At 41.7% G+C, this 27177-nt stretch overlaps 1 protein-coding gene across 2 annotated transcripts; it reads right to left on the bottom strand.

Moving 5' to 3' along the window:
- Nucleotides 1–82: 82 nt before the first annotated feature.
- Nucleotides 83–26764, bottom strand: CRBN (cereblon). Of its 2 annotated transcripts, none has more exons than XM_075095612.1 (11): nt 26610–26764; nt 22968–23080; nt 22600–22802; nt 21323–21472; nt 17413–17575; nt 12404–12466; nt 11631–11715; nt 9908–10023; nt 6817–6881; nt 5148–5279; nt 83–3578 (listed from the first exon to the last, which is right to left on the bottom strand). In XM_075095612.1, exons 1-11 carry the CDS (start codon nt 26674–26676, stop codon nt 3395–3397), a joined length of 1341 nt encoding a protein of 446 aa, XP_074951713.1. In that variant the 5' UTR covers nt 26677–26764; the 3' UTR covers nt 83–3394. The 2 variants fall into 2 exon arrangements, with proteins under 2 accessions (XP_074951713.1, XP_074951714.1); XM_075095613.1 differs by having other exon boundaries at nt 22968–23077; nt 26610–26718.
- Nucleotides 26765–27177: the final 413 nt, after the last annotated feature.

Raw genomic sequence — 27177 nt, 5'->3', positions numbered from 1 at the left:
TTTAAAACGCAATGTAGACCCCGAACAATTTCTTTCTTTCCATCCCAACAATCAGAAGAGGGGGAAAAAAAATAATAATCAGTTTTGAAACAAACTGGATTTTATTCTTTGCAAATGTTTGCAAGCAACGAGGTTTTTCTGAAAAGTTGTCTCAAAAGACAGACAGAGGAAGAGTTAAAGCGGAGACCGTGCTACCCTTTCCGCGGCTTTTACAAGGCAATTTAACAAAGGTGAAAAAACAGTGAGAAGAAAATGAATTGCAGCACATACAAAAATAGCATTATTAAAAAACAAACGGTAGAGTATTTCTACGTATTTTAGGCCAAGTGTGCAGTGTCCTATGTGATTCTACCCATTCATCAAAACTAAACTAAAATATACGAAAAGTAGCAATATTACAGGCTCCGATTGTACGACGTCTTTACACTATTGCAACGAGAGCTTCAGAACGAGCGGTTCTACGCTACACGTACCCCAGCCCAGCCGAGCCCCGCTGCCGCGCAGGGCGGGCCCTCCTCTGCCCCACGAGCCGCCTGTTCGTCCCTCCTCCCTCCGCCGGACTGACGCGGCTGCGCAGCCAGGGCACCGACCCTGCCGCTGCCCGGGTCCTAGATGTCACTAAGGACAGAGGTTACCGTGGGAGAGAAGAGAAGAACGATCCCTTCTGGCAGCAGCCAGCAAGTCAATAGTGTTAATTCACGTGTGAAGCCACGTGCCAACCAACAGATGTAGTAAATACGGGAAATGATCATAGAACGTGATTTCCTTTACACTTAGCTCTCAAAAGGACGATGCCCTTATTTGTCCGTAATAATTTTCCACCGTCCCCACCTAGTAGTTTTCTCTCCAAAAAGGAGGGAAGAAGCTTAGAAAACATTAACCAAGGTACAGGACCATCCCCGACCCTACGTCCACCTCGTAAGTCACGTGCTGTACGTTTCGAGCGTTCTCCCACGCGTAGCGCCGTAAGGGCCAGCTCCACCGCGGCAGGATTCGTCGTCTTCGGGCCAACCTGAACCACACTTTTTTCAACCCAGAAAGCGTCACAGACTTTGACATGGCAAACGTTACACAGGGGGTTAGGCAGATGGAACAGCATCATCGACAATAAAATTAAATTAGCGCTAAATTTATTCCTGACTTTTCGCACTTGATTATATTAGTTTACATTTGACTATATATACACAATACCAAAAATATGCCTGTTTTGTATTCAAACATTGCCAACGAAATGCCGTTTTCAGTCGCGGCAATCCAAAAGACTCGGCCAAAAACCCAAAGAACTTCAGTTCAGCGATAGCCAAGAAAATCATTTTGAAAACCTCCCTCACCATACCCTCAGCGAATACTTAAACTGAATGGCAGCAGAAGGTGCTTTAAAGCACCCTCAACTTCTTGCCGCCAACAAGCCCTACTGAGGGTGATGGGAACAACAGATACTAGGCATCTTGGAGGGAAAAAATAAACCAAGCCTACAACTAAGCCGCGTGCCTGCGTGCACGCGCGTGCATGCTGTGTGTACGCCTGTGTGTGCGCATGTGCGTGGCGTGAGGGGAAGCCGAGCGTGATTTCAGTGGTTATCCGAGTACAGAGGTTTCACAGTCTCGCCCTCACGCTAGTGCTTATCATTTCAGCCTTCTGAAAGCTTTTTACAGAAACGTAATCAAAATACAGAATGCTTTCCTGAAGAAGATGAGCCATCATTCACCCTCTATTTGTTCAGAGTTATATTCAAAGAAGTATTGCTTTTCACAGTCCGCTGGCAAGTCAGAGCACTGCACACAAAATTAAATATGGTATTAAAGATGCCTATGGAGAGAACAAACGTTATCACAGAAGCACAGAGGTAGAAGGCTTCAAGGAACTAAACCTGAGTTACACAATCATTAGTTTCTACATACCTAGCATGATCACCTATCCTGACAGCCTCTCAGCATCTAGCATCCTCTCCCATCGGGGTGCCTGCACTGCAGGAGGTACCGCCCTCCCACTGAAATCAGCTGCTTGTCTTGCAGAGAGGCGACGCAGCCCTTCACCGAAGCAACCTGTCCACGCTACAGAGGTTTGATGTAGGGCGTGACTGAGAGCGGGCAAGTAGTGGCTGACGTCTTAAATCTTAAGTAGTTTTGTGTCGTCATATTTAACAACGCGAGTTCTCAAAGATCTGCTATGAAGAAATAAAGAGTGAATGATAAAGCTTCAGAAGAAAAAAGTGTGTATGTACACATCCAAACCTTCGGTTTCCACCCGCAAAGTGCATTCTGAGGGGGGAAAAAAACCCCAGTAAATCAGTGGCAAAGGCTGCCCCATTTTGGCACCTGATTTCTGTAGCACAGACAGCACTTCTGTTGTGTTTAGAAACTTTTGCTCTCTGTAGTGAAATTTTACTTTATGATATGAAAGTGTAAAAGAAAAAAAATTAAAGATATGTTGCCTCCCCCGTGTCAAAATAACTACTACTGAAAAACCTCCATAGTTAGGGATCTTAGACAGTACTTCACAGAACCCTGGACACGTATGCTGGTAAACTAATCTTCACAGAATTGATTTTGAAAAGTAAATATAAGCACATCTGACAGTAAAGGACAGTGTATTTCACATATATTTTTGTATAAATAGTTTAAAATTGAAAGACTTCTAAAGTCAAAGATCCTAAATATATCAGACAACTTATCAGGACCGAATACTTCGCATGGGTGGCTTTCAAAGGGCATCTTGCAGCGCAGCTCTTCTCGCTGCAGGCAGCGGGCAGCTCCTGCCTGTGCCAGTTACAGCACTGCCACTGACGTGACCAACCCAGAACCAGTCCGAAGAGATACTTCGGGCTTGTACTCTTTGATGGTTATTCAGCAAATATCTGAGAAACAGCACGAGCATAAAATTTGAGTATTCCACATCGTAAGAAACAGGGATTCTCAGCAAAAACACTTTTAAGGATATTATGGAAAATACTCCACAGCAACTGGTACCTACCATCATACATATATTGCATAAATTATACTCTGCTGATCTGTAATTTCAGTTTCCCCTCACCTTCTTTCACTGCAAGTTGATAGCAGTGAACATCATCTGAAATTTTACAAGGAAGGAGAAAGTTCAGTCTCAAGCCTGTCCAGACAAATCAGACCAATTTCTTCGCGTCTTACGCCACCTCCTCTCCCCAGCTGTCATTTTGAGGATACAACCTTCAGTTCTCAGCGTGTCTGAAACAACAGTAATGTGGAAACACACCAAACCCAAACGTAGTGAGCCTGCTTGCTTGGTTGGTTGGGTTTTGGCGTGGGTGTGGGTTCTTGGGTGGTTTTTAAGTTTAAGTAAGCGTCAGAAGCAGAACTGAGCAGATGCATTTAAGAGACAGACTACCGCCTGTTCATCTCCAGAGCAGGTTACCAGGCTACAGGCAGAGTAACGGTGATCTATCGTGGCCTGAGTCTTCCTCTGTTTCTGGAATCCGAGGCAGGAGAGCAGAGCGTGTCAATCCCCAGAATTTCTGAGGTGACATATCCTTTTTGGTTGCTGTGAATTTCCATCCCATATGGTTCGCACAGATTCTGCACTGGGCTATAGTCCAGGCGTACCTACCGAAAATGAAAAAAAGAAAGGAAAAAAAGAAAGGTTGATGCTAACATCTGAGGAAAAGACATCTTAAAGATACTGGAACACAACTCACTCTCGGGTAAGGGAGGAGCTCTAGTCTCAAGCTAGATATTCAGAGAACCTTCGGGAATTAAGGTGCTCAGCTCCCACCCAGAAACCCCGCAGAACTTAACAAAAAGTAAAACGATCATCATTCAAGTAGAGAAAGCAACTAAAGCATTTTACTAGCACATTTCGACAGGACTGTATGCCTTAAAGAAGGGTCAGAAAATGGTTCTCAGAGAGTAAGTTACTTCATGGAAATAAAAGTGATTTTTGCACTGCTCCTAGACTGACAGGAGTTGTACGTCCCAGAGCAACAGAGCTTTACTTGAACGGATTTAAAACGCAGAGGATGAATATTTCAGAATCCTCATAGAAAAGAAGAGCTGAGAAAACACATAAGGATGAGAAAAAATAACTCTAGGTATTACAAGCCACAAGTTTTTTTCCAGGAGTCTTTTTTGAAGAGTTCACTTCTTATGACAGACAGGCCACACGCCCTCCGAGTCGTTACGCGGTGCTACGTGATAATCCAGAAAACCCACGATCAGCACGAGGAAACAGAAGAGTGAATGTGTACATGCATTAGGCGAGAACCCTGGACTGGCTACGGATACAGCAACGCGTGATGTTATGCTGCTTTGGAAGAGGATGCGATAGGGACCGTCCTTCTGTCCCTCTGGCTAACACTGGCACAGAAAGTACCACACGGAAAAGTGATCTGGTAAAACGGTATTTAAAGAATATTTTTGTGAAGCTATAAAGAATATTTTTATGAAACTAAAATTCAAATATAGTGTGACATTTGAGCTATTTTCAAGAGTTAAATATCCAAAGCTTTGAATGAGCACCTGAGGCATGCTTGTCTAGCTGAAAGCCATTAAATTTAAGCTACCAGAGCAGGGTCACATTTTGATGCAAGACCCTTCGTTATTAGGTAGACTTTTAGATCTTGACAGTTAATTACACCACTCCTAGAGATAATTATTATTATCTAATAATAATTACAAAAGTAAAATCTCCAAAGGTAATCGGATTAATATAGTTAGTGATTCTTAAATTAATGTAACATTTATTCAGGTTTTATATCTAAAATATTATCTCAGTAGAATAAGTGCATTAATATATTCTGTTTTCCATTTGCAATTTATTTACTTTATGATCAAAGACAGCTGAATTATGGAAACAGTAATTATTATTTTAGTTGTGGCTTATACAAAGCTCTACACAAAGAAGCTCCCAGCCAATCAGTGTCCTGTTATAGCTCAGATGCTAGACTACGTTTTAAAATCTTAAGATATCCATATACTTAAATTCCAGAGAAATTCTGAATTTTCCATGTTATTCTGTATTTTGAAGAAGTCTAAATTTACTTCCCTATTTTTTGTAATAGCGAAACGACAGCATGTGTTTCAAGAATTACAAATTTACCATTCCACCATCCCAGGAATACATTTACAACCACATTTCTCTCATTTACCGATAAAATGTCTTCTAACTGTTCTTACCCAGGAAACCAGCTGTGCTCTGTCGATGGCCGTCCACTGAGATTCAAGTTGCAAGCTTTATATACAGTAAGGGTTTCATGGATGTAACCGTGAGGGTTCACATACGCTGCCATGGGTCCACATAAGGATAAACTACAACAGACAATTAATTTTGTCAGGGTCCAAGGAAGAAACAAAAAACGAAGGCGGTCGAATGTAAACAGAGGAAAAACTGCCAACCATGCTTACAACTATTTTCCGTGGCAAAAGAACTACTTCAGGCTGTAGAAAAAAAAGGTACCTTCAATTATATTATTAAAAATGAAAGAAAATAGATACTAATGTAAAATATCATTGGTCAAATTTTCTTAGAATTACAGAAATGTAAGCGTCCAGTGTTATGAATCAGATGCATTCACCACTGACACAAATTATTCCTGTTACCTATTTATTAAGCCCCTACTTCAGAAGTTATTTTAAAAGATACTGTCAGAGTAAGGATTAAAACATTCTTGTGTTCAGAGGAAGCTCGCCCAGCTGTTTGTTGAGGGGGACAAGTTACTTAGAGGATAGTTAACAGGATGTTACGGGATCTACCTCATTGAAGGCAGCCGTTAATCCTTCCCTCAAAAACCTACAGCTCAGTATAAAAAGTTTTTGTACAATAGACCCATAATTTATTTTACTTGCTGCTTTTGAATAGCAACTTCCAATAAAGCCAGGTAACACCCGTATTGCTACTCTTAAGTCTAAGTTTAAAAGAAAGCAAAAATGTTCATTCATTACACTAGCTTCTCATCATTCTTCTCTTACATCGTATTGACACAGCAGGAATTGTGGTTTCTGGAAACCATCATTTGATTAGGAGATAAGGAATGGCTTTTAATTACCACGTCAGCTTCTCATCACACTGATAAAGGAAGACCGGGGGGCAGTCTGGCTTTGTTAAACCAAGACGTCTTCTAACCTTCGCCTTACGTGATGGACAGGTATTAGCTAATCAAGATTAAAATAGTGACGAGACTGCCAGGAGCAGCGACTATCTGGAAAATGTATAGTCTTGTCACTGTTGAACATGGAAGATATTGTATAGGTCAAATATCTAATGGGAATATGCCGTCTACTGAAGTTATTAGGATTAAACCCTATATTCTTAAAATAAAAAAGGTATCACAACACTTAATGACATAAACAGGCAACTTCCTTACATGACAACACCTGGGGAGCCTATCTATACAACTCCCTTAGTGCGTTCTAATCTGCCATTGAAGCCTGTTAACATACAGAAGGTGGGATGAAGTGCTGAGAGAGAATTTTTTTTGTCCTTTTATTTCTGAATAAAGTTCACGAGAACCCGAATTTTATATGTAACAAGTTTGTATTTCAAAACTCACCGCAGAGTGCGTAGCTCTCTGGTGGCAAGGTGCTGGACTAGGTGACAGAACGCGGCCTTTCACGCTAACTTCTGTTACAATATACACGGCGATGTTCAGATTTACTAACTTTTTATTAAAAAAGCTCAGATAACCTGCTTTTGCTTTATAAAGAAAATTCCCTATAAATATTTACTTAAATTTTATTAGAGTTGTGGAAAACACAGCAGTTATAAGGCACAACCCAGCTTAACCTGTTTTGCTGTGCCAATGTTTCCGATCAAGAACCTCCCAAAGATTAAGAGCAATAAACTCACCTGAATATTTCATTCTTGGTAGTTATTTCTGTATCTTGGCATTGCTTACAACAGAGAGATGTACACTTGAAAAGAAAAACAGAGAGGGTAATTTCATTCACGTCCAGACGCTTGTCAGCACAGCGACAAGCAATAAAAGTGTCTCTCCCCTTCCCTCAGAATAGGCTTTGTACCGATTCTTTTATCTATTTGGGCAGCGGTCACTTGTGTTTTCTCTTTCTAGCATAGGATAAAAAAAAAACATGTCTTGTATTTATGCTAAACATTATCTAAAAGACGAAACATTTCTATGTACTTTTTTCCTCCCACAAAAAATCCACACACAGAAGAGAATCTGACTACACAAAGGGAATAAATGAGTCAGCCTTCTGAGGTCTTTAAAAGCTAATTCAGAAAAAATCCCCTTTGTCTTCTACGATATAACACAGAAGAGGTGGATGAGCACAAATGCAATCAGTAAGTTTTTCCAAAATCTGAGAATACTGTAGATCAGTGGTTTCAATTTCCTCACGAAAAATACTAAGACGTATTGATCTTTCTCTCAAAGACTATAACAGATTAATCTATCTTCTACAATTTCTAGAAAGTAGAATGAAACAATCCATCACTGACATTGCCCAGAAGCTAAGCATTTAAATCAGCTTAGTAGAACACTACTATTAATTTTCAGGAGGTGCATTGCTTCTGCCTCTTTTTCAGGGTAATGCATGTGAAATTACCCCAAAAATGATCCACTCCGTTTTGGCACAGGATGCTGTGCCTAGGATCTTCACTTGGGCAAGTCCCCGCGTGAGTGTATTTCTTTTCAAAACTTTGAGTAAATCATAGCTTGTGCTTCTGAGGCTCCCTGAGCTCCAAGTCCTGCACTCCACGCACGTGATACCACACAGGCTTATGTCACTCTTTACTCAATCCTTTCCTCTATTCAGATGCTCTGGGGTTGTTGCTGCGTTTCCACTTCCTCCAGCGCCTTTCTTGCAGGTAACACTGGTTCTGCCCCATGCTTTCAACACAATGTCTACTGATCTTGGAGACCGAGGGAGGAAAATTGTTCTACTATACAGACGCTAGCTGTAACACCACTCCTCTTCACTTCCCTTCTTAAAGCTTACTCCTACCAGGGACCTTTAACGCCTACTGTCACTCACCCTATCAAACCACCCTTAATCTAATGCTCATATATACCTCTCAGAATCCAATTTAGACAGCTACTTAACTCCATCCCTCCATTTCCAAACCTATCTAATTACTACAATTAGCACTCAAGTGGAATTCCCAGAAGTGTTATAACTGTAAGTGATGTACGTGCCTTTAAAAGCAAGCACAGAAACAGTTAACTGGCTTTAATAACAGGAAGAGCTATGGGAAGTACAATACAATTCACTGATATCAAAGACAAAAGAAAATGGATCAGGTCCTACAGTCAGTTATATTACCAGAAATTCCATTCTGGACAATGAAACATGTTACTTCTCAAGTAAACCAACATGTACGCCATGCTGGCAGAGCACCCCTTCTCATTCAAGAGCCCTGGCTTAAAGAGTGTAGATTTGCCCAAAATAAAGGTTGCTAAAAAATTGTAAAAACCCATAAAGCCCTTACCATTCCTACACTAACACAGAACAGTTAAACATATTTACAGAATAAAACGCCACATGTTGATGAAGAAAACACCTTTTTGGTGTAGGCGAAAGATCAACTTAACCTTATATTTTATGAGGGTAACTTGAGTCCTCTTATCTCTTTGGGATTTATAGAAAATATACAATGTACTGAACGTGAACAGTTCTTAGTAGTACCTGAATATCAAAATATTTTCAGCGTTTCTGACTCAGGAAAGACAAAAGAAGTGTAATCTGATCACACAGCCTCACACAGAAACCTGTCCATTTTTGTCTCAGAATTTGGAAGGGATGTTTGCTGCCTCCTTTTCTCTGTACATTCCCTTTTAGGTTTTTGGTGCATGAACTTTGGGAAGAGGAACAGTATTCAAATGATGCTCTGTTTCTCCTTTGCCCAGAAACAGGCAGTACTTTTTAGGCAAACACACAAAATTTCCACTGCTCTATATCCAGTAGACAAACACAGTGACTGGCATGATGTTACGCTAATGCTCGAGACAGCACTTTTGTATCCCCGGCAAGCTTACAACCAGCAAGGGGAGGGTCAATCTGGCTGTATATAGCTGTTCTTTGTGATATGAATGTATTAACAGCATATTAATTTGTCTCTCCATTCAAAAATTGAATAGTAACTATGCCAGCTACCACTATCAAACACATTAACAAGTCTACTATTAAAACTTGTGTTTATACCAATGGCTCTTTTCAGCATTTTCTGTTTGGAAAGCGAACAGCAATCTGAACTCCCGCTGGAGATGTTGCAAGTGCTGTTCCTAAAACAGCTGGATACAACCTGAGGTTGACTGATGCAACTGGGGTTGCGCTATCAGTTAGATAATATTACTCATAGTAGATATTATTATTAAGAAAGTATATATTATTATAAAGAAAAGTAGTACATTAAAATAAAATAATGTCCTACATTTAGAGCATTACATGGCCATGGCAATGGAAAAGAGGGAAGGGAAGACAAGTTTCTGAACATCCTAAAAGTGTACTGCCTAACAAGTCAATACATGTCTTGCAAAAACCCTTTCAGTCCAACACTTAGATTTATAGTCAATACGACAAAGATTTATCTTTTGTTACAAAATCCACAAGTTTTCATGGCACAAAGCTGCTTGATTGCAGTGTATTATACCGTTAATATGGGGTTATGATGTTCCTAAAGATGGTTACGAGCAACACTGGACTTCTAGCACCATCTCTTGGCCAAAAAAGTGCTGTGAGGCATTGAAATAGATTTCTAACAAAAGCAAATGTTGTACGTTTCTTGCTTCCTGCCAAACAAAGTCTATTACTGAGAGAGTGCATTTTCTTTCCTGAGCAAACTTTTAAACAGGAAGGAAGAAATAAAAGCACACCCAAATTCACCCTCTAGAAGTTTTATTTGGAAATTTATAGATTGTAACAGTCACTCCTATTTTTTGTAAGAACAATTTAATGACAAGTAAAGAAAAAATACTCACTTTGTTCATAATATCTAACTCACAGCGGAGTCGCTGAACAGCACTACCTATTTCAAGCAATTGTATACGTAATGCATCATCAATGGGCAGGCAAGCAGCGACTCTGTAAGAAAAATCTAGAAATGAGAAAGTACCAGGCCTGTTAGAATCTTGGAGAGGACATAGAACCTGCTAATTCTACTCAGTTACAGAGTGCTAAAACTTAGGCTTATAACAGACTTTTAGAGGTCATCTTGGTATATCCTTCTGCCCTGAGGCTGGATCATGTACATGCATTTGTCTAATCCAGACCTAAAGATCACCAATGCTAGTAAGGTAATGTATTCTAAAACGAGAACAGATCCCTGGAGAACATTGTCTGATAGAGATTTCCACTTCAACAGTGAATTACTGAGCTTTCCAACCACTGGTGGTTATCTTTATGTTTGTACTTCCCCCCCGCGCCCCCCCTCCAAAAGACAGACATGCTGTTATGAGAGAAGGAAAAATTTAAGAAAAAAAGCCCAAACATACACCTCCTCATAAATTACAACCAAGTTATATTACTCACGTTAGTACTAAGAAAGTATTCTTTACTGTTATATCGTGAGAAGGAAAAAAAAACATATTCTGCATACACTCCCTTCTGAAGGTTTTGGAGGGTTTTTTTCCCCACATTTGAATGCAGACCAAAATTAGATCTAAAAATATTCAGTCAAGACGACAGACTTTTATAAAAAAAGTTTCAATATGTTAGTAAATTCTTGGGCAGCAACTTCAATCAGGTGTTAAGAGGCAAACACAAAAGGCAGAATGACTTTACTACAATCATTCTTTAATTTAGCTAACAAAAACCTCAGTAAGCTGGACATCACCCCATTCCTCACAGCCTGTGCAAGAACTGAAAAGCTGAAAATTTAAGTCAGCAAAGTATGAAGTATCAGTGTGCTGTGAATCGTGAGAAAAGAAGTGCCAAAAAATTACTAGATTTTGTTTGTTTTCAGATTATGTCATATGCTTTCCATATACGGTGCCCTAAGCAGCACTCTGGGCAGAGCAGACGAGAAGTACCTGCAACCACTACTTCAGGCAAATCAGAAACGACCGCTCCATGTACATCAAAAGTACTGAGCCCACTGGTGCTGAACTGACTTTAATTGAAGGCTGCAGTTTGAATTTCCCCCTTATTAGGCATTTGAGAGTCTACACAGGAAAGGATGTTTTTCCCTTTAGAAAGGCTTCAACTGAAATTTCCATCTTATTAGAGCCTAGAGGCCTGCAGGAGAAGAGAATTCTTCACTGGGGCATAACCCCCAATGCCGGCTAAGGCATGAAATCTCATACCAACAGTTTTGCAATTAGGTTACTGGCGCTATTTTCCCCTCATGTCTGGTAAGAGGTTACAAGAAGAAAGAAAAAACAGATTATAACACTTAGACTTACATAAAGCTAGTTTTAAAAATCTGGTATGCTTTTGGCTCTTGTTTTCTTATGGAACACTTAGATCCCATTCCTCCCGCCATGGAGCACAATGGAGTTCCATTTCTTTACTTCACATGTTTCCGCATGGTTGGAGGATGTTTACGTCTTTGACAGAAGGATGGTAAAGCTTTGGAAGTCAATCACCCAAATTTATTGGAAACTGGAAGTGAGGGATGGACTGCCAATAAAAGGTAATTATCTAAGTTCTGTTTTCTTAGGAAAGTTAAAAAAAAAGCCTGAGTTCACAGGCTAAACATCATACCTATTGGGTTTGTTGGAAGAGATTCATCTTTAAGATTTTCATCCCATTCATGTAGCTGCCTCTTGACTCTTTCCATCAAGGTTTCCTTTTGTTAGAAGAAAAGTCTAATTTAAATACATAGGTATTTCTGTTTTCTTAGGAAAAAAAGGAAGCAAAATGTAGAGTAAGCTATTTTCCCTAAGTGGACATTAGCTTTTAAGCCTTACAATAATTACAGACTCATTCTGTGTCTACATACTTTAAACTACGAGCAAAACAGGTTGGGAAATGGGCCAAAACGAACCAGTGGCCCGTGGTGGTTATAACTCTCATTTAAGATAAGGAGACAACTGTTAAAATTCTAGAAGTGTGCAAGTGAGATGAGGGCCAGCCTCCTCCCTACTTCCGCTCTCTTACACGAACTACTTTATGTACTAATATAGGTATACATCTGTATAAAAAGAAACACGTACATTTTAAAGAGTAAACCAACTCCAACAGGAAAGACAGACCCAAGACTATCCTAACACTATCCTGGTGGTTAGGACATGCACCTGGAGCACGTGGGACGCAGGATGGAGTTTTTGCTCTGAGACAACACAGCAGAAACCTGAGCCTCTGTTATCCACCCCGGACACGTGCCCTACCACGAGGGAACAGCTGTACAGCAGGGGAAGCCCTTCCTGCTCTTTTCACAGTAAGCTTCTTTAAAACATAACTCATGAGCAAAATAAATTTAAGCCTTTACATTATCTAATAATTCGATTACTTGGAAATACACAGGGTGAACTTACAGCGTCGTATAGAGAGTAGAGCCAGGGAGGCCAAGATGTCAGACTCGCACAGTGGAACTTCCTCTAAAACCAAAACCAAATATTTATTCTTTAATGTTAGCAGATTTTAGGGACAGTTCTCGTTCAAACAAATAGAACAGAAGAGATACCCGATTATTTAAAGATACAAGAATTTATCACCATCAGGACCAGTACTTCTATGTGAAGCTTCCAAACCACTTTTCAAATGCATTAAGAGCTAAGACTTCAGTACAAGACAGACAATATATGGATTTTCTAAAAAAAAACCTGTCTCAGCATTAAAAGTATTTCTAATGTTTAGTAATAAGAAATTATGCCTTTCAAAAGAGCATTTATCTGAAATCTAGACAGTTAAAAAAATTTAAGTACTATTAGATAGTGCATCTGTTCCTTAGTCTCCAACAATTGTTGCTATTTCAGCAACCACAGCAAACCACTACATAAGGCAATTAAACTATTCCTATCAATTTGGTCAAATGCATAAATAAAATGAAAGAAGATTAATGGGCCATATCAGGTATTTTAAGCTAACATATATACATTCAAAGGGTATTCGATGATATTTTTAAAATGGAAAACTAATCTGTTAAAAACATAACCAGAAATACCAACACACAAGTTAGGAGCTCCAGAGGATGCTTTCTCACAGCAGAATGATTACTGATTAAGAAAACTTGGGTAGCCTTGATGTGTAATCATATATTGCTAGCCACTCTCATTCTGGTATCTATTTTTAATGGAAACCATATTTTCAGAAATGCTTTCTGAACATCAGTGCTTGTGCCAGCCTACTGAACATCTATTATACAACTTTATTATAACTTCCCAAACACAGTGAACAAAATATTGTACTACACCCATCTAACAACATCCTATGAAGAAAAACTCAGACCCAAACAGAGCGCTGAGTAAGGAACAAGCAAGGAGGAGGAAAACAAAAATAGGAGGGGAAAACAACACACCAAAAAACAAAACCCTGAAGTTCTCATAACTGTTTTTTATTGAAGGGTATTCTTTCAAAATAAAAATGTTACTAATAGGAGTGGCCCATGCTAATGTATCATACTTTGCTGTGGACATGACTAATGCGCTTATTTAAATTGTGTACGAAAATATCCATATAACAATACAGAGCAGATATGGAGCAACAAAATACAAATGACCACCAATATCACCTCTAAAAAATTTTCCACCTGTGAATAGCCTGTGCGTATCCTGCAGACAAGAAAACCTAGCTTGTAACTGAATTCCTTAACCAAATTTCCAGCAGTGCAAGGTTATTTGCTTAACCAATTCTCTATAGTAACTTCAGGACACTTATATTTATAGATTTAGATAATAAAAATCTAAAAAGCAGTACACTACGTAATGACATTACTTTCCGAAAGAGGATCTCAAATTGTTCTATAAACACTTACAAATTTAATTTTCATGTTCTCTTTGAGGGCGACTATCCTTACATTACGAATAAGGGCGGAAACAGGCAACAAAGACTAAGAGGTACAGGCTGTCACACTGGAAACAGTCACTATTCTACTGACATCGCTAGGGCGATGGTCAGCAGGACGACTCTGCTGTGGATCTGTATCTCAGTCCCCAAAACACGTGCACTGCATTTTAGCTATCATCAGATAGACTCAGTCTTGGAAAGGGATTTCTGCCCCAACCCCTGCCTAGCTTACGGCTCTGGGCTTGCTAACTCATAGAGGAACTTGTTCAAGAACTCTGAGAATCAATAGCTTTTTGCTATTAATCATTTTTTTTTTTTTTGGCTACAGAGTTCAAAATCATTGGAGAAAAAATAAATCCAAACCTTAACTGCATCTGACAGTGATGAGAGTTACTAGCATTCTATATTAATTTTTGAAGGTAGTTCCAAAGATCTCTACAGACACAGAAGACTTCAAGGTATCTTCCCTCTTGTATGCCATTGACTGAAATGGTGGGTAAATAAGTAATTTTATTTTCATTTCACAAGTTTATTTTTTTTCCAGGAGCGTCAGGTTGCCCTGTTTCACCATGTCCTCTCCTACTGACCTCAATGCTAACTCTTGTTCCATTAACCTTACCATGTATATTTGTTCACTGTTAATGAGCGTTAGCCTCTGAAAAGCTTGCACTGTGCCTGAGAATGAGCTAGGTTTACACTTGAAAGGTTTTTGCTGGTATAACTATGCTAGTACGATACGCTAGCGTGGTGCTTTTTATGGGAAACATAATTTATTCCAGCAAAATTATCCTTTTGACAGCACATTTTATTTCAGACTCCTAAAGGAAAACGCTGTATACTGGTAAAAGTGCACATTCACTTGTATAAATGCATCTTTTAACACCTTTTAAACAGCCCAGCTGTCTCTGGCACAAATCACACCTTATTATTCTCCTGAGCAATGCAAAAGTTTGTAGCTCAGGCCTGGCATCAGCCATTTAGGACTCTTGAAAATTCTGCCCTGCAATCTCAGTGTGAATTCCCTCCTGATTCCAAGTACTGTCACAGCTGCAGTGCTGCAAAAATACTGTAAACAAGCAAAGACAGAATTTGTGCGGTGAAGCAAAATTAGGTTCTAGGAAAGTAGAATTTAATTCACTAATGACAATGCCAACATCTTCATAATGATTATTTCCTCTCTACTTCTAAAGAGGTGTAAGGTCTGCATACTTATTGAAAAATCTCTAGGAAATAAAATTGGTAAGATGATGGAACTGCTAATTCACCCACTTTGTATGTAAAAGCACCGTATTCTGCTAATAACTACTATGTCAACATGTGCAGAGCACATGGAATTAGAGATTTCTATGAGCCTTTCTTATCTTGTCACTTTTAGGACCATAATAAAATTTAAGAAAGTTTCCAAATTCAGTTAGAAAAAAAAAAAAGGGGGGGGATTACATATAAACTATCCCAGAAGGTAAATCTGTTGAATGAATACCAATAAGCCAAAAAACAGATTTAGAAACACATGTGCAACTGGCCACAATCAATGGATTGTACAGAAATACTGTGATACGGGAAAGATAATGACTAAGTACCAAAGTCAACAGGAACTTTAGAGCTCAAAGCCATAAATCACAGCCTAGTTGTTAGCCAACAATCACCTGTGTGAGAATATCTGACTGAGTTAAAAATACTGAGTCTGCCATTCTAATGCAGATTCACACCTTCTGTAAACAAGACACTGCAAGTACAGAAGTTAATCCTTTAACAGACGTAGGTTTTAAAGCAAAATTAACAAATGGAGTTGTGATTCCAAACTAAGAAACATAGAATGGTTTAGGTTAGAAGGGACCTTTAGAGGTCATCTAGTCCAACCCCCCTTCTGTGAGCAGGGACATCCCCAACTAGATCAGGTTGCTCAGAGCCCCGTCCAGCCTGACCTGGAACGTCTGTAGGGATGGGGCATCTACAGCCTCTCCGGGCAACCTGGGCCAGGGTTTCACCACCCTCACTGTAAAAAATTTCTTCCTTATATCCAGCGTAAATCTACCCTCCTGTAGTTTAAAACCATCACCCCTTGTCCTTTCACAACAGGCCTTGCTAAGGAGGTTGTCCCCATCCTTCCTATAGTCCCCTTTAAGCACTGGAAGGCCACAATAAGGTCTCCCCGCAGCCTTCCCTTCCCCAGGCTGAACAACCCCAGCTCCCCCAGCCTGGCCTCGCAGCAGAGGGGCTCGAGCCCTCTGACCATTTTTGTGGCTTCCTCTGGCCCCGCTCCAACAGCCCCATGCCCTTCCCATGCTGAGGAGCCCAGAGCTGGAGGCAGCGCTGCAGGGGGGCCTCCCCAGAGCAGAGGGGCAGCACCCCCTCCCTCGCCCTGCTGCCCGAGCTGCTGGGGATGCGGCCCAGGGCATGGCTGGCTTCTGGGCTGCGAGCGCACATTGTTGGCTCATGCCCAGCTTTTCACCCCCCAGCACCCCCGAGTCCTCCTCTGCAGGGCTGCTCTCAGTCCCTCCATCCCCCAGCCCGTGCTGGTACCGGGGGCTGCCCTGACCCAGGGGCAGGACCTTGCACTTGGCCTTCTTGAGCCTCATAAGGTTCTCCCAGGCCCACCTCTCCAGCTTGTCCAGGTCTCTCTGGGTGACATCCCATCCTTCTGGCACGTCAGCTGCCCCGCTCAGCTTGGTGTCATCTGCAAACTGGCTGAGGGGGCACTCGATCCCACTGTCTGTCATTGATGAAGACACTAAATAGCACTGGTCCCAGTACAGACCCCTGAGGGACACCCCTTGTCACTGGTCTCCATCTGGACATCGAGCCATTGACCACTGCCCTCTGGATGCGACCATCCAACCAATTCCATTGAATTGACTGTAACTGAATTCAATTCTATTGAAATTCAATTCCATTGAATTGTAATGTCTTCATCCGTCTGAAAACATTACAGGTCTTCAGTTTCATCACTGAAATTTGGGAGTCACCTCTAAACCACCTCTGCTCTCTAAAGACCTCTTATACCTGAATCAAACCATCCCAGAGAAACAGTCACAAAAGCGTCTGTATTTCCAAAACCAAACCATTACGACAAGTGCAAGCAAGAGCACTGGCACCATCAACACTGATGGCCAATATTTTTGTTGTCAAAGCAATGTCAGTACAAGTCAAGATGATGCTTTGACCTTCCTACAAATCAAATCCTATAAACTTATCGGTTTTTCCGCCAACACTTCGTCATCTACAAGCTTTACCAACCCGTACCCTTTGAGGTGTTTTGATTATGTAAAAAAAATAATTGTAATATGTGAATTATTATGTAACAATATTAATCTAATACTGTAATTAAAACCAAAAGAGAACTCATAATACAAAACATGTATTTCCCCATTGCTGGTGGCTGATAAACTATCACACAATATGTGACAAAAGCAGGAGGTTGGCATCTAGCATCCCAGTTGCACATCCTCCTCTGAAGACGAACAGAGGGAATTTTATATTGATTTTCAAAACACCATCAAAAATTTAAAGAAAACCACCAGCACAACTAGCTCCCAACCTTTTGATATTTCTGCCACCATTGATGTATAGCTCGGTCCTGCCACGCTCTAGGTCTTGAAGAAGGAAATATATGACATCGGCTGAGAGACTGCAGCTGTACTGCTGACATTGTTGAAGGCAGCACTCGCTCAGGAAGGATTTGTACTTTAGCTTGCTGGATTCTGAGAAAATAAAAAAGAGAGATGAGATACATACACATGTACAAGAGTTTAAAAAATGGATTTTACTGCTTGTAAAAACATAGGCTTGTGTAATAGATCTAATCACTACAAAGTACAATAGAATTTAAGCACCAAGCCATTTCATCACATTTTTAAAGTTGTATTTATGTAAATCAAATTCCCTCAGGGAGCATACGGCATAGCTGTAGCAAACCAAACAGATACTATTCTGGAACGTAGATTATCTCATGCCCCTGGCTAAGTTATTAAAGCCACTGTGCTGACTGGACTTTGATGTACCTAACTTGAAGACACAAGCGATCTCTATTCTTCCTTTTCCTTTAAAAACGAGAATCAGTGGTTTTGCAAATGTTTTTTTTGCACTGGTATACAGAACTCTACAAAGATCACTGCTTCAACTTTTCAGCAAAAGTTTCTTTGCTGGTTCCCCCCGCACACACACACACAATTAGTTTCCTTTCCATGGGATACAACGGGCTGTCTTTGTATGTTAGAGCACTAGAGATCTGTTGGGATTGCGGTGAACAGAATTAAAGCCAGATTGGCAGTGGCAACACAGCAGAATATTCTACCATCTCAGCATTGTATTTTTAGACTTCTGTCTCCTCAGGTTACTTTTGGTATAAACTAATAGTCAGCTATTATATGTCAAACCTTCAGAAAGGATGTTCAGCTGAAATGCAGATCGCTATCTTCAAACCACAAAAGCTTATGTGCTTAGCCAGAGTTCAAAACCAGCAGAAGTAGGATATAGATTCTGATCGTCTTTTAATATTGTAGCATCAGCCAAGTCACCTATTCCACAAAGAGCTCAGCCACAGTTATGTGGCTACTAAAGATGCTGTCTAGCAGGAAGGACTACATTTTAGCAGTATTATGCATCAGAAATCCTGAAATGTTAAGATGCGTGTCATTACAAATTTCCCATTGTACTTACAGGGACAACATTGGAGATGAAAACATTCATTTTGCCAATAATTGGAGACCTCTGAAGTGTGCTGTCTTTCTTAACGTTCACTGCAGACACCCTCGTGTCAAGACACTTATAATTCTCACCAGCAACAGATGCTAAGCTAGAATATACTAACCCAGCTATCCTTGTCCCTCAGACAGCAACCCTGCCTATGAACCTCATGCCAGCAGCCATCACAGCTGGGTCATGAGGGTTCCCTAATAGCACCAGTATCAAGTTAGAAAGCCTGAGGAGCTTCACTGTACAAAACTGCAAATGTAAGCATACATGTAAGATTTAGAAGACCTAACAGATTACTCTTGCAAGTAGCAAAATCAGTAAGAATTAATCAGCCCAACCACCAAATCAAGAGACACCTGTTTTTTGTTTTCTCCAAAGCAAAATTTTCAGTATTTCTTACTGCTGATGGTTTGGAAGAGGTTCGCAAATGTACACTCAAATACTGACCACATTACTGAGACTCGAAGCATTCATCCATGATCCTGCAAAAGTTTCTGCTGAGACAACTGACATATTCAGGTCAATCATCAGTCAATCCGATGATATCACGGCAAGCACTGATTCCGATCTTGCTTCCATGTGTGTAACATACAGACCCCTGTTTGTTTATGTAGGGCTCTGGCCATTTTGCCCGTTGTTACTTGTGTGGGTTTACTCTGAAGAAATGCTGGGAAGTGTTTCTATGTTCAGAAAAGTGCCAGAATACTGAGACTGAGCAATGAGTCCCACCTAGTTCAAGCATTCTGAATCCCATATGCATCCCTACAGAATTCCCAAGCACGTGACTATCTGAAAGCAGAGTAACTCTATACAGTTCAAGTCATTCCAACAAATTTAGAGCTTGCCATGATGAGATGAGTCTCGCCTCCCTTATTTCACACACTTAAAAACCTCACACTTGGGAAACCTGTGAACGTGCTGTGTAAAAGTGATCTTTGCTAGTCAGTAGATATAAACCCATCATAATAAAATGTTCTAACAGTGCAACAAAATCACTATACATCTTAGCTGTCTTTGGAGATCGACTTCTCAGTAACAATGCCATTGCTACTGCAGCTGTCCAAGTGCTGCCACCTTGTGTTCACACAATGGTTTTTCTAAGCTCTAAAATTCCGAATATGTTATCTGTAACCAAAAGTTACAGAGTGATAAATGGCAAGTAGCACGCGTATTAATTTCTTCAGCTGCAGGCTGTAAAAGCGTAAGAAGATGCTGAACTCAGACTATTCGTAGGCCTCCTTCTAAAGCAATGCCACTCTACTGAACAACAGCAGAATACTGATTAGCTTTAGACCTACAGATTTGGAGTAAGATGCTACGTGCCTTGCAGAAGATTACAAAAACCTCTAGAAATAGTGCTAAAAATTGTCACATGCTCACAGAATTTATGTCTGGAGCCTGTATCCCTGGACAATGACGCTGACAGAGGCTTATGATGCAATGCATGATGTCAAGAAGAACTTGAAAATGACAGAAGACAGCATACTCTTAAATAAATGTTGAGTGTCTCAAGTCGCTTTTATAAATGGACAAAGGTATTAATTACATAACACGATAGAACTCTCAGGAGCCTCTAAATACCACAGGTATCACAGGTAGCACATTGGAAGAGAACAGCACTAGAATGTAGAAGAGAAGAGAATCCTCCTATCCAAGCTGATCTAAGTGTGTTTGACAAACACATGAAAAGAAGTGTCAATCAGTAACAGCAGAAGTTGCACTTCTCGATCAGTGAATTATCAGTGAACAGTCAGAAAGAAGAGGTAAGTCTTGCAGAAGGTAAGGATGCACTAAACTGACAACGGCTAAAATAATATGTAGTATTTGAGAAACTGAAAATGATGGGCTGCTCGCAGCTAGCAAAAATCAAGAACCTACTTTCAGATTCAAATATTTATCCGGAAATCTCAGTATGCTTTTATGTTTTACAATGGGAAAAATGAACAAGAGAAGCAACTTGTTTCTCCGTTATTACCAGACTCCCAGTCCTCCCCTCTTGTGGGCAGCTTCTCATGAAAACCACCACCCCTCTGGGCACAGTTACTGTCCTCTCCATATCTGAATCATGCAGCTGAGTCCTTCTGCACGCTGTTGAGGCTCCGTAGTTATAAGATCACTCAAAGTACAAAAAAGGACAAGCATATTTTTATTAGCTGTAGTGTCAGACCCTCGCCTGCAGCAGTTCAGAGCTGCAATTGCACATAAAGTGATGAAGTGGAACGCGTCCAGTGCAGACCATCTCTAGGTCTCCTTTCAGAAAAGGAAAGTTACAGTTTTTCGAAGGAATGGAACCTAGTCCCTACCAGGGAGGCTTTCCACAAGACAACAGATGGCACAGACTTGATACTGTATCCTCTATTTTCACATCTGGTTTGAAACAGGGATGTGAGAGATTTTGAAATACAGCCTTAGAACTTACAACGCAGGCAAATCAGCACCTTTTCCTGACTTAATTTTCAGAAGCAAAGTCATTCTGACAGATGTTTTCTCACACACATCAAAAATCAAACTACAGGTAGATATTCTTGAGATAATTTTATAGCAGAGTTATTAACAACTAAAGCAAGAGTCTTAGAACAGGAAATGTCAGAAGTCCTTAATAACCACAGAAGCTACTGATTAAGCGTTCAATTAAGATCTATACTAATCAGCCAATTGTGTGACTGAAAGGGTAGATTCACCTGCAGTAAAATGTACATGTCTCGGTGAAACAAGATTCGCAGTATGTGAAATTAAATACATAATTATCTTACCCATCTGACTGGGTTCTTATTTCAAGCACCTTGAACCTCTGTCTTCCTATTGCTTTCACTTTGACCGTTTCAATTCCATATTCCTGCTCTTCTCTGTAGGCGTATATTTCTGCTGTTGTTCCAAAATGAGCTTCCCTTTCACGAACGTTACTGAAAGTAACAGAATTAAAAAAGGTTAGCCACCTTCTAAAAGGCATCGTTCATTCAGATTTCACAAGTTAGTCTACTGGTATTGACTGTACGTGATTAGTCTTATCAACAAAGTAAATTTGGTAAAATACCTTCAACCAACTGTAATCATTATTTTCCCACTTTAAAAGCAACTTCTCAAGTTTTTGTTTGGTTAGTGGTTTTTGCCAGTTGGCCTTGTTTTATTTTAGGGTCTAGAGGTTAAATTCTGGGAATACGGGGATCACTGAAAGCACCAAAATTCTTTAGGCTGACTTTCTAAAAGTTACTGTTCCCACCTCCTACATACTTAACCCTTAATAAATTGGAGGAAGAGGGAGGAGCATTCCCCACTTCTTTTGGCACAGATTAGCTTTTTATCTTTTCTGCTTTTCTGTTACCTCCTGTCTTTCAACTCCATTGTGAAACATTTGTCTGTGTTTGTTCACAGAATCATTTAGGTCAGAAAGACCTTCAAGATCATCAACTCCAATCATTAACCAGCACTGTTAAACCATGTCTCTCAGCACCCCATCTACATGCCTTTTAAATATCTCCAGGGCTGGCAACTCAACCACTGCCCTGGGCAACCTGTCCCAGGGCTCGACAACCCTTTTGGTGAAGAAGTTTCCCAGTATCCAATCTAAACCTCCCCTGGTGCAACCTGAGGCCACTTCCTCTTTTCCTGTCACTTGTTACTGGGGACAAGAGAGTTAATTTATACAAAAAACAAGCAAATACACCTTTACAACAATATAGTTCTCAGAACAAGAATCTGATTTTACATTGCAGATCAAGGCTGTGCCTTTAAGCAAGGTGGAGCAGTGCATTCAAACGGTTACTGAAATCAAGAGGATGCTCAAACAAGGGAAGCAGATTAACGCTTACTGTTTCTCTATACAAACACGTGATGCTGTCACGCAGCTACCCAATATGACATGAAAACGTTTTCATTAGGTATTGGAAGACAATTTTTGTCAGTTTCAAAGCACAACTTATGTTATTCACCACAGAACTGATGCAACCATCTGCTTTTGATTTAGTATCCCAAGAAACTGTGCTAAAAATACATGCTCTATACCATCAGTAAACCCACTCGTGTATTTTACCTGTATGCAAGAACAGCAAACGTTCTGTCTTTCTGAATTAAATTCCGCACCATGCTAACCTCTTGAGGGCTAAAAAGCTGGAGAGGTAACGTCTGTCCAGGAATCAACATCACCATCACGTGGGGCAACACGGGAATCACCTGACAGCTGTCATCATCGTGCACCGTCCTTCCATGAAACTCTTCCATATCAGAACCTAAATACTGAAAACAATAAGTAAGGAAGTGACAGTAGTATAAGAGGTTTTGGTGATTTACAAGGATAAAATAAAATTAGGTCTCTGGCTTAAGGATATTATAATAGAATCACACAAAAACAATCAAAACCTCTTCAAGATGTAGTTAAAGGACAACATACAAAGAACGTACCACATGTGATGTTGGCAAACTGGTATCAAAATTAATGATGTTTGGCTTTTCAGCTTCTTTACTACCTTCATCTTCAACTTCCATTTCATTGTCATCCTCTTCCTCGCTCTCTGCTAATAAGCACATATAGAATATTGTGTAGGAATCAATCAGCAAAGACTGAGATACTGAGAAAAATGGGAGAATCACAGAAATGCATTCGATATTGCCAGGCTACAGCCCTTCACGGGAAGCAACTTCTGCATTTTTAAACTTGTGAAAAACAATTTTCTTGCTGTTACAGCAAAATCACCGTTCTCTAGAAAGGGTCAAAATCTGGTAATTTATTTCTGAAAGGCTAAAGAACAACTCTTCTTGGAAGAAAATAACAAATACATTTTGTCAGCTCAGATTTTCACTACAGTATTATTTCCCTATCCCAATTCTAAATATCTTCTGCTTATACACCAGTATGCCAGATGATTTAATTTCTTGTAGGATGCCGAATACAGCATCTGAAGTAGCACAGACCTGGACAATACAACCGCACACATAAAGCAAGCGAGTTAAAAGTAATCTGAAGCTCTATATTCATCCAAAGACTCTTGCCGGTATTTTAGACAACTTCACTGCTGCCAGCCTCTCGTGTGTGTATACCAAACACACACACGTGCACCCCAGCACAGGCACAAACCCAGCAAAGGCCACTATTAAGGAAGCAAATAGCATGACCCTGCAAAAGATTTCAGGTTCAAAAATAGTATTTAGAAATTACTACTTTCTTCCCAATCTCAGTTCCAGGTGTCAATTCTAAAATTATTTTCAGGCAAAAGGACAATTAAATTATCAGTGTATTTTAGTTTGAAAGCATATAAAAAGCATGTCTATCCGCATAAATATTTAGAAATAAATTAAATAAACACACCCATCTCTAAAATGCTGGTTTCACTGACTGTTCTGCGCATGACCATACAAACACCATTGTATACCATACCAATACCAAACACCATACCATTACCACGCCTGCAAATACTCACCCGAAACAAACACAATGTAATTATCACACATTTGTAACTGTATTACTTGATCCTATTTCTTTTAACACAAACAGTATTTAAATGCCATGCTATATCTAAAATAGATGTCGTCATAAACTTTGCAGACCCGTCTGCAGGATTCTTACACCAATAGCTGCTGGGTAATGGATAATCCCAACGGTGCTGAAAAACATAATTTAGATCTTCAAAGCTATTACACTGCAAGATAGGCAGAAAAATATCTTTACAGTAGTCTATCTAGTTGCCTGCTTTTGAAACTAGTATCTTCTTAAAGAAATACTCCAGAGCCCAAAATTTAAAACGTGGAAGAATTATCTTATCTGAAAGGTACTGTACGCAAATCTTACAAAAGACAGACACTCCAGAAGGAAGGAGTCTTCCTTCAGAAATGGGAGCACACCGCCCTCTTTCACTCACATCCTACTATTTCTGAGGGTGGGAGGACAACAGAACAATGAAGACGACATTATAAGCTGGTTTTGGAGAATCTTTTCTTTGCCTCTTTGGCCTTCAGAGGCATTTGTTAAATGTATTGTTTACAAAATGCTTAGTCAATGGTCTTCCTTCTGCTTCACATCACTTTTCTTTTTTTAATATTGGATAGTTTACAGACCCCCTCTGTAGGAGGCACAGCACGACGCGCTGATGTTACAGCTCCATCCTGTATTGTATTTATCTCAATAAGTGACCCAGCACAACAAGAAAAGAGGCCACAGATTCTCTTTGGTGGTTTGTGGTTTTTTGTGGGCTGTTTTTTTTTGTTGTTGTTGTTCTTTTTTGTTTGGTTGTTTGGGATTTTTTTTTTGGTTGGTTGTTTTTTTAATTATCTAATTACAGAACTTAAAGCAATAAGACACCATCTTCCTAATTACTTAAAAGATATTCTATTTCTTTATGAAATTTCTCTTCCATTATATTCAGTTAGGAACCCTAGCCACGAATGATTGCAAAATGTTTAAGATGTACAAAACGAGCAGTATTTTGCCTAGCTTTACGGAGGGAAAGAATAGGAAGCTTTTCCTTGGTTCTGGGACAGCAGTAGGGGAGGGAAGCTGACTTAGTCAAAAACCATATGCTGGTTTGCATGCACTCTCATCAAGTTGCATCAATCATTAGCAGTTTTTTAAGACCCTTTTAGAGGGAGGCCGTTTCACTTGTGTTTCTGAACACAGGAGGAATTAACAGCAGTGGATTAGAAAGAACTGTGCCCTGCAAACTTTTGCTGGTTCTTGCCAAAAACGCACGCTAGCTGCTGTGTGGTGGCAAAGGAACGATGACTCATTTTACTGCAGCAGCACCATGTGAATGTCGAAAACACACCACCGTCTTCACTCTCCTCCTCGATCGCACTATAGGAACAGGAGACGGAAGGCAAAAGGAACTGCATCTTTTACGTGCTTCACTAGACAAATTCCTTATTTTTTTTTTTATTGAGGATTAGAGAAATCTCCAATACGCAGAAACAAGGGAAAGGCAAGTGCCAAAGGCACCCTGCATGACAAGGCGTGCATTTTCTTCCTGGAAGCTTAGGGATTCCTGCATGCTCATCCTGGCCCACCAACACTAACAAACCTACTCTCAACACCTTTGTGTAGAAATGAGGAAATACGAACCTCATTTTAAAAACACAGGAACGGGGTAGGAACTATTAAGGTTTTATTTCCTATATTATATAGGGAATATTTTCATATTATTTTAAACGCACAGGCATAAAATGCCCACAGAATTTCCTGCTATAGGAAATTACATCGGTTACTGGGTAGACTTACTGCCACGCTCTCCTTCGCATGATTATCCTGAAATAATGTTTTTTCCAGTTTAACACGAGCCGCTTCCAAAACCACACGACCTGTCGCTTTGGGGGCACCGTGCGCTAAACCGGGAACACGCACGTTGTTACGCAACAGGCACCTCCATGAGGAGCCGCGCTGGGGCGCGGGGATGGGCAGGCCAGGCTGTCCTGCAAACTCCGGCATAAATCCCGCAGGATTCGGGACAGCGGGGGGAATCCCACGCCGCCCTCAAGTCCTGCGCACCTCTTGCTTCCCTGCTTATTAACGGCGTTAAGAAAACATTTAAAATTAGCAGCGCCTTTCGAAAACGACAGGTTTTCCTCACTCTTTCTTTGGTTTTACAGAGGTCTGAATTTACAGAGAAGCGCCTGCGTTCCCCCGCTTTGGGGGAAGCCCCACAGCACGCTGCACCCCACGGGCAGCCCCACGCCTGGACCCGCGCTGACCGAACACCGCCGCCCCCACCGCGGCGCCACGGGCTCGGCCCGCCGGGCTGCAAGCGCCCAGCACCGCAGCCAGCCGCCGCAGGAAGGCCACGGCTCCATCACCCGCCGTTTGCGCCGCACCGCCCACCCCAAGGCCGCCCCAGGAGGGCCGCCCGGCTCCCCACAGCGCCCCTTCCTCCCGCACGGCCCCGCTCCGCCTCCCCCCGCCCGGGGAGGGCGGCCCCCCGCTCCCCACACCGCCCCACGGAGCCCCACACCGCCCCCACGGATCGCCCCTCACCCGCGGTCCCGCCCACGCACCGCGGCCGGGGTCCGGCGCCTCACCCCCGGCCCGGCCCGGCGCCTCCTCCCCGCCCCAGCCATTACCGGGCACCAGCTGTAGGTGGTTCCCCATGTTGTTACGGGGCTCGCCGCCTCCTTCCTCGGCGGCCATCGCTGTTTACCCGGAGAGGAGCCTGGGAAGCCGCCGGCGCAGGGCGGAGGAGGCCGGGGAGGAGGAGCCCGAGCCGCCGCCGCCACCAGAGCCAGCCCCGGAGGCGCGGCGGCCTCTAGCGGCGCCTCTCGTGGGGTCAGGGGCTGCGGGCGGGCCGGGGCCTGCCCGTCGGCTCGGGGGGAGCTTCGTGCCGTCCCGTCCCGGCTCCCGGCGGCTGATTTTGTACGGCGGGGTGTGCGGGATGGACCGGGCTGGCCCTCAGCGCCGCGCCGAGGCGCGGGCGGTGGCACCGCCTCCCCCGCGAAGGGACGGGCCCCCCGGCACCGCCGGGGCTCGAGGGTGGCAGGGGACAGCGGGGGAGGCCGCGCCTGGCCCTCGGGCCCCCCGGCGCCGCCTCTCCTCAGAGAAGCCGGCCATGGCTGACCCCCGCAGACCCGCCCGGGTGGCGGCCGCTATCTCTAAACCGCTTCAGAGGCCTGAGCCCCGTCTCTGGGCTGTCGG

The sequence above is a fragment of the Phalacrocorax aristotelis genome, chromosome 6 (genome assembly GCF_949628215.1).
Source record: "Phalacrocorax aristotelis chromosome 6, bGulAri2.1, whole genome shotgun sequence".
Taxonomy (NCBI): domain Eukaryota; kingdom Metazoa; phylum Chordata; class Aves; order Suliformes; family Phalacrocoracidae; genus Phalacrocorax; species Phalacrocorax aristotelis.
The sequence above is the reverse complement of the archived record's forward strand: the minus strand, read 5'-3'. Positions and strand labels throughout refer to the sequence as shown.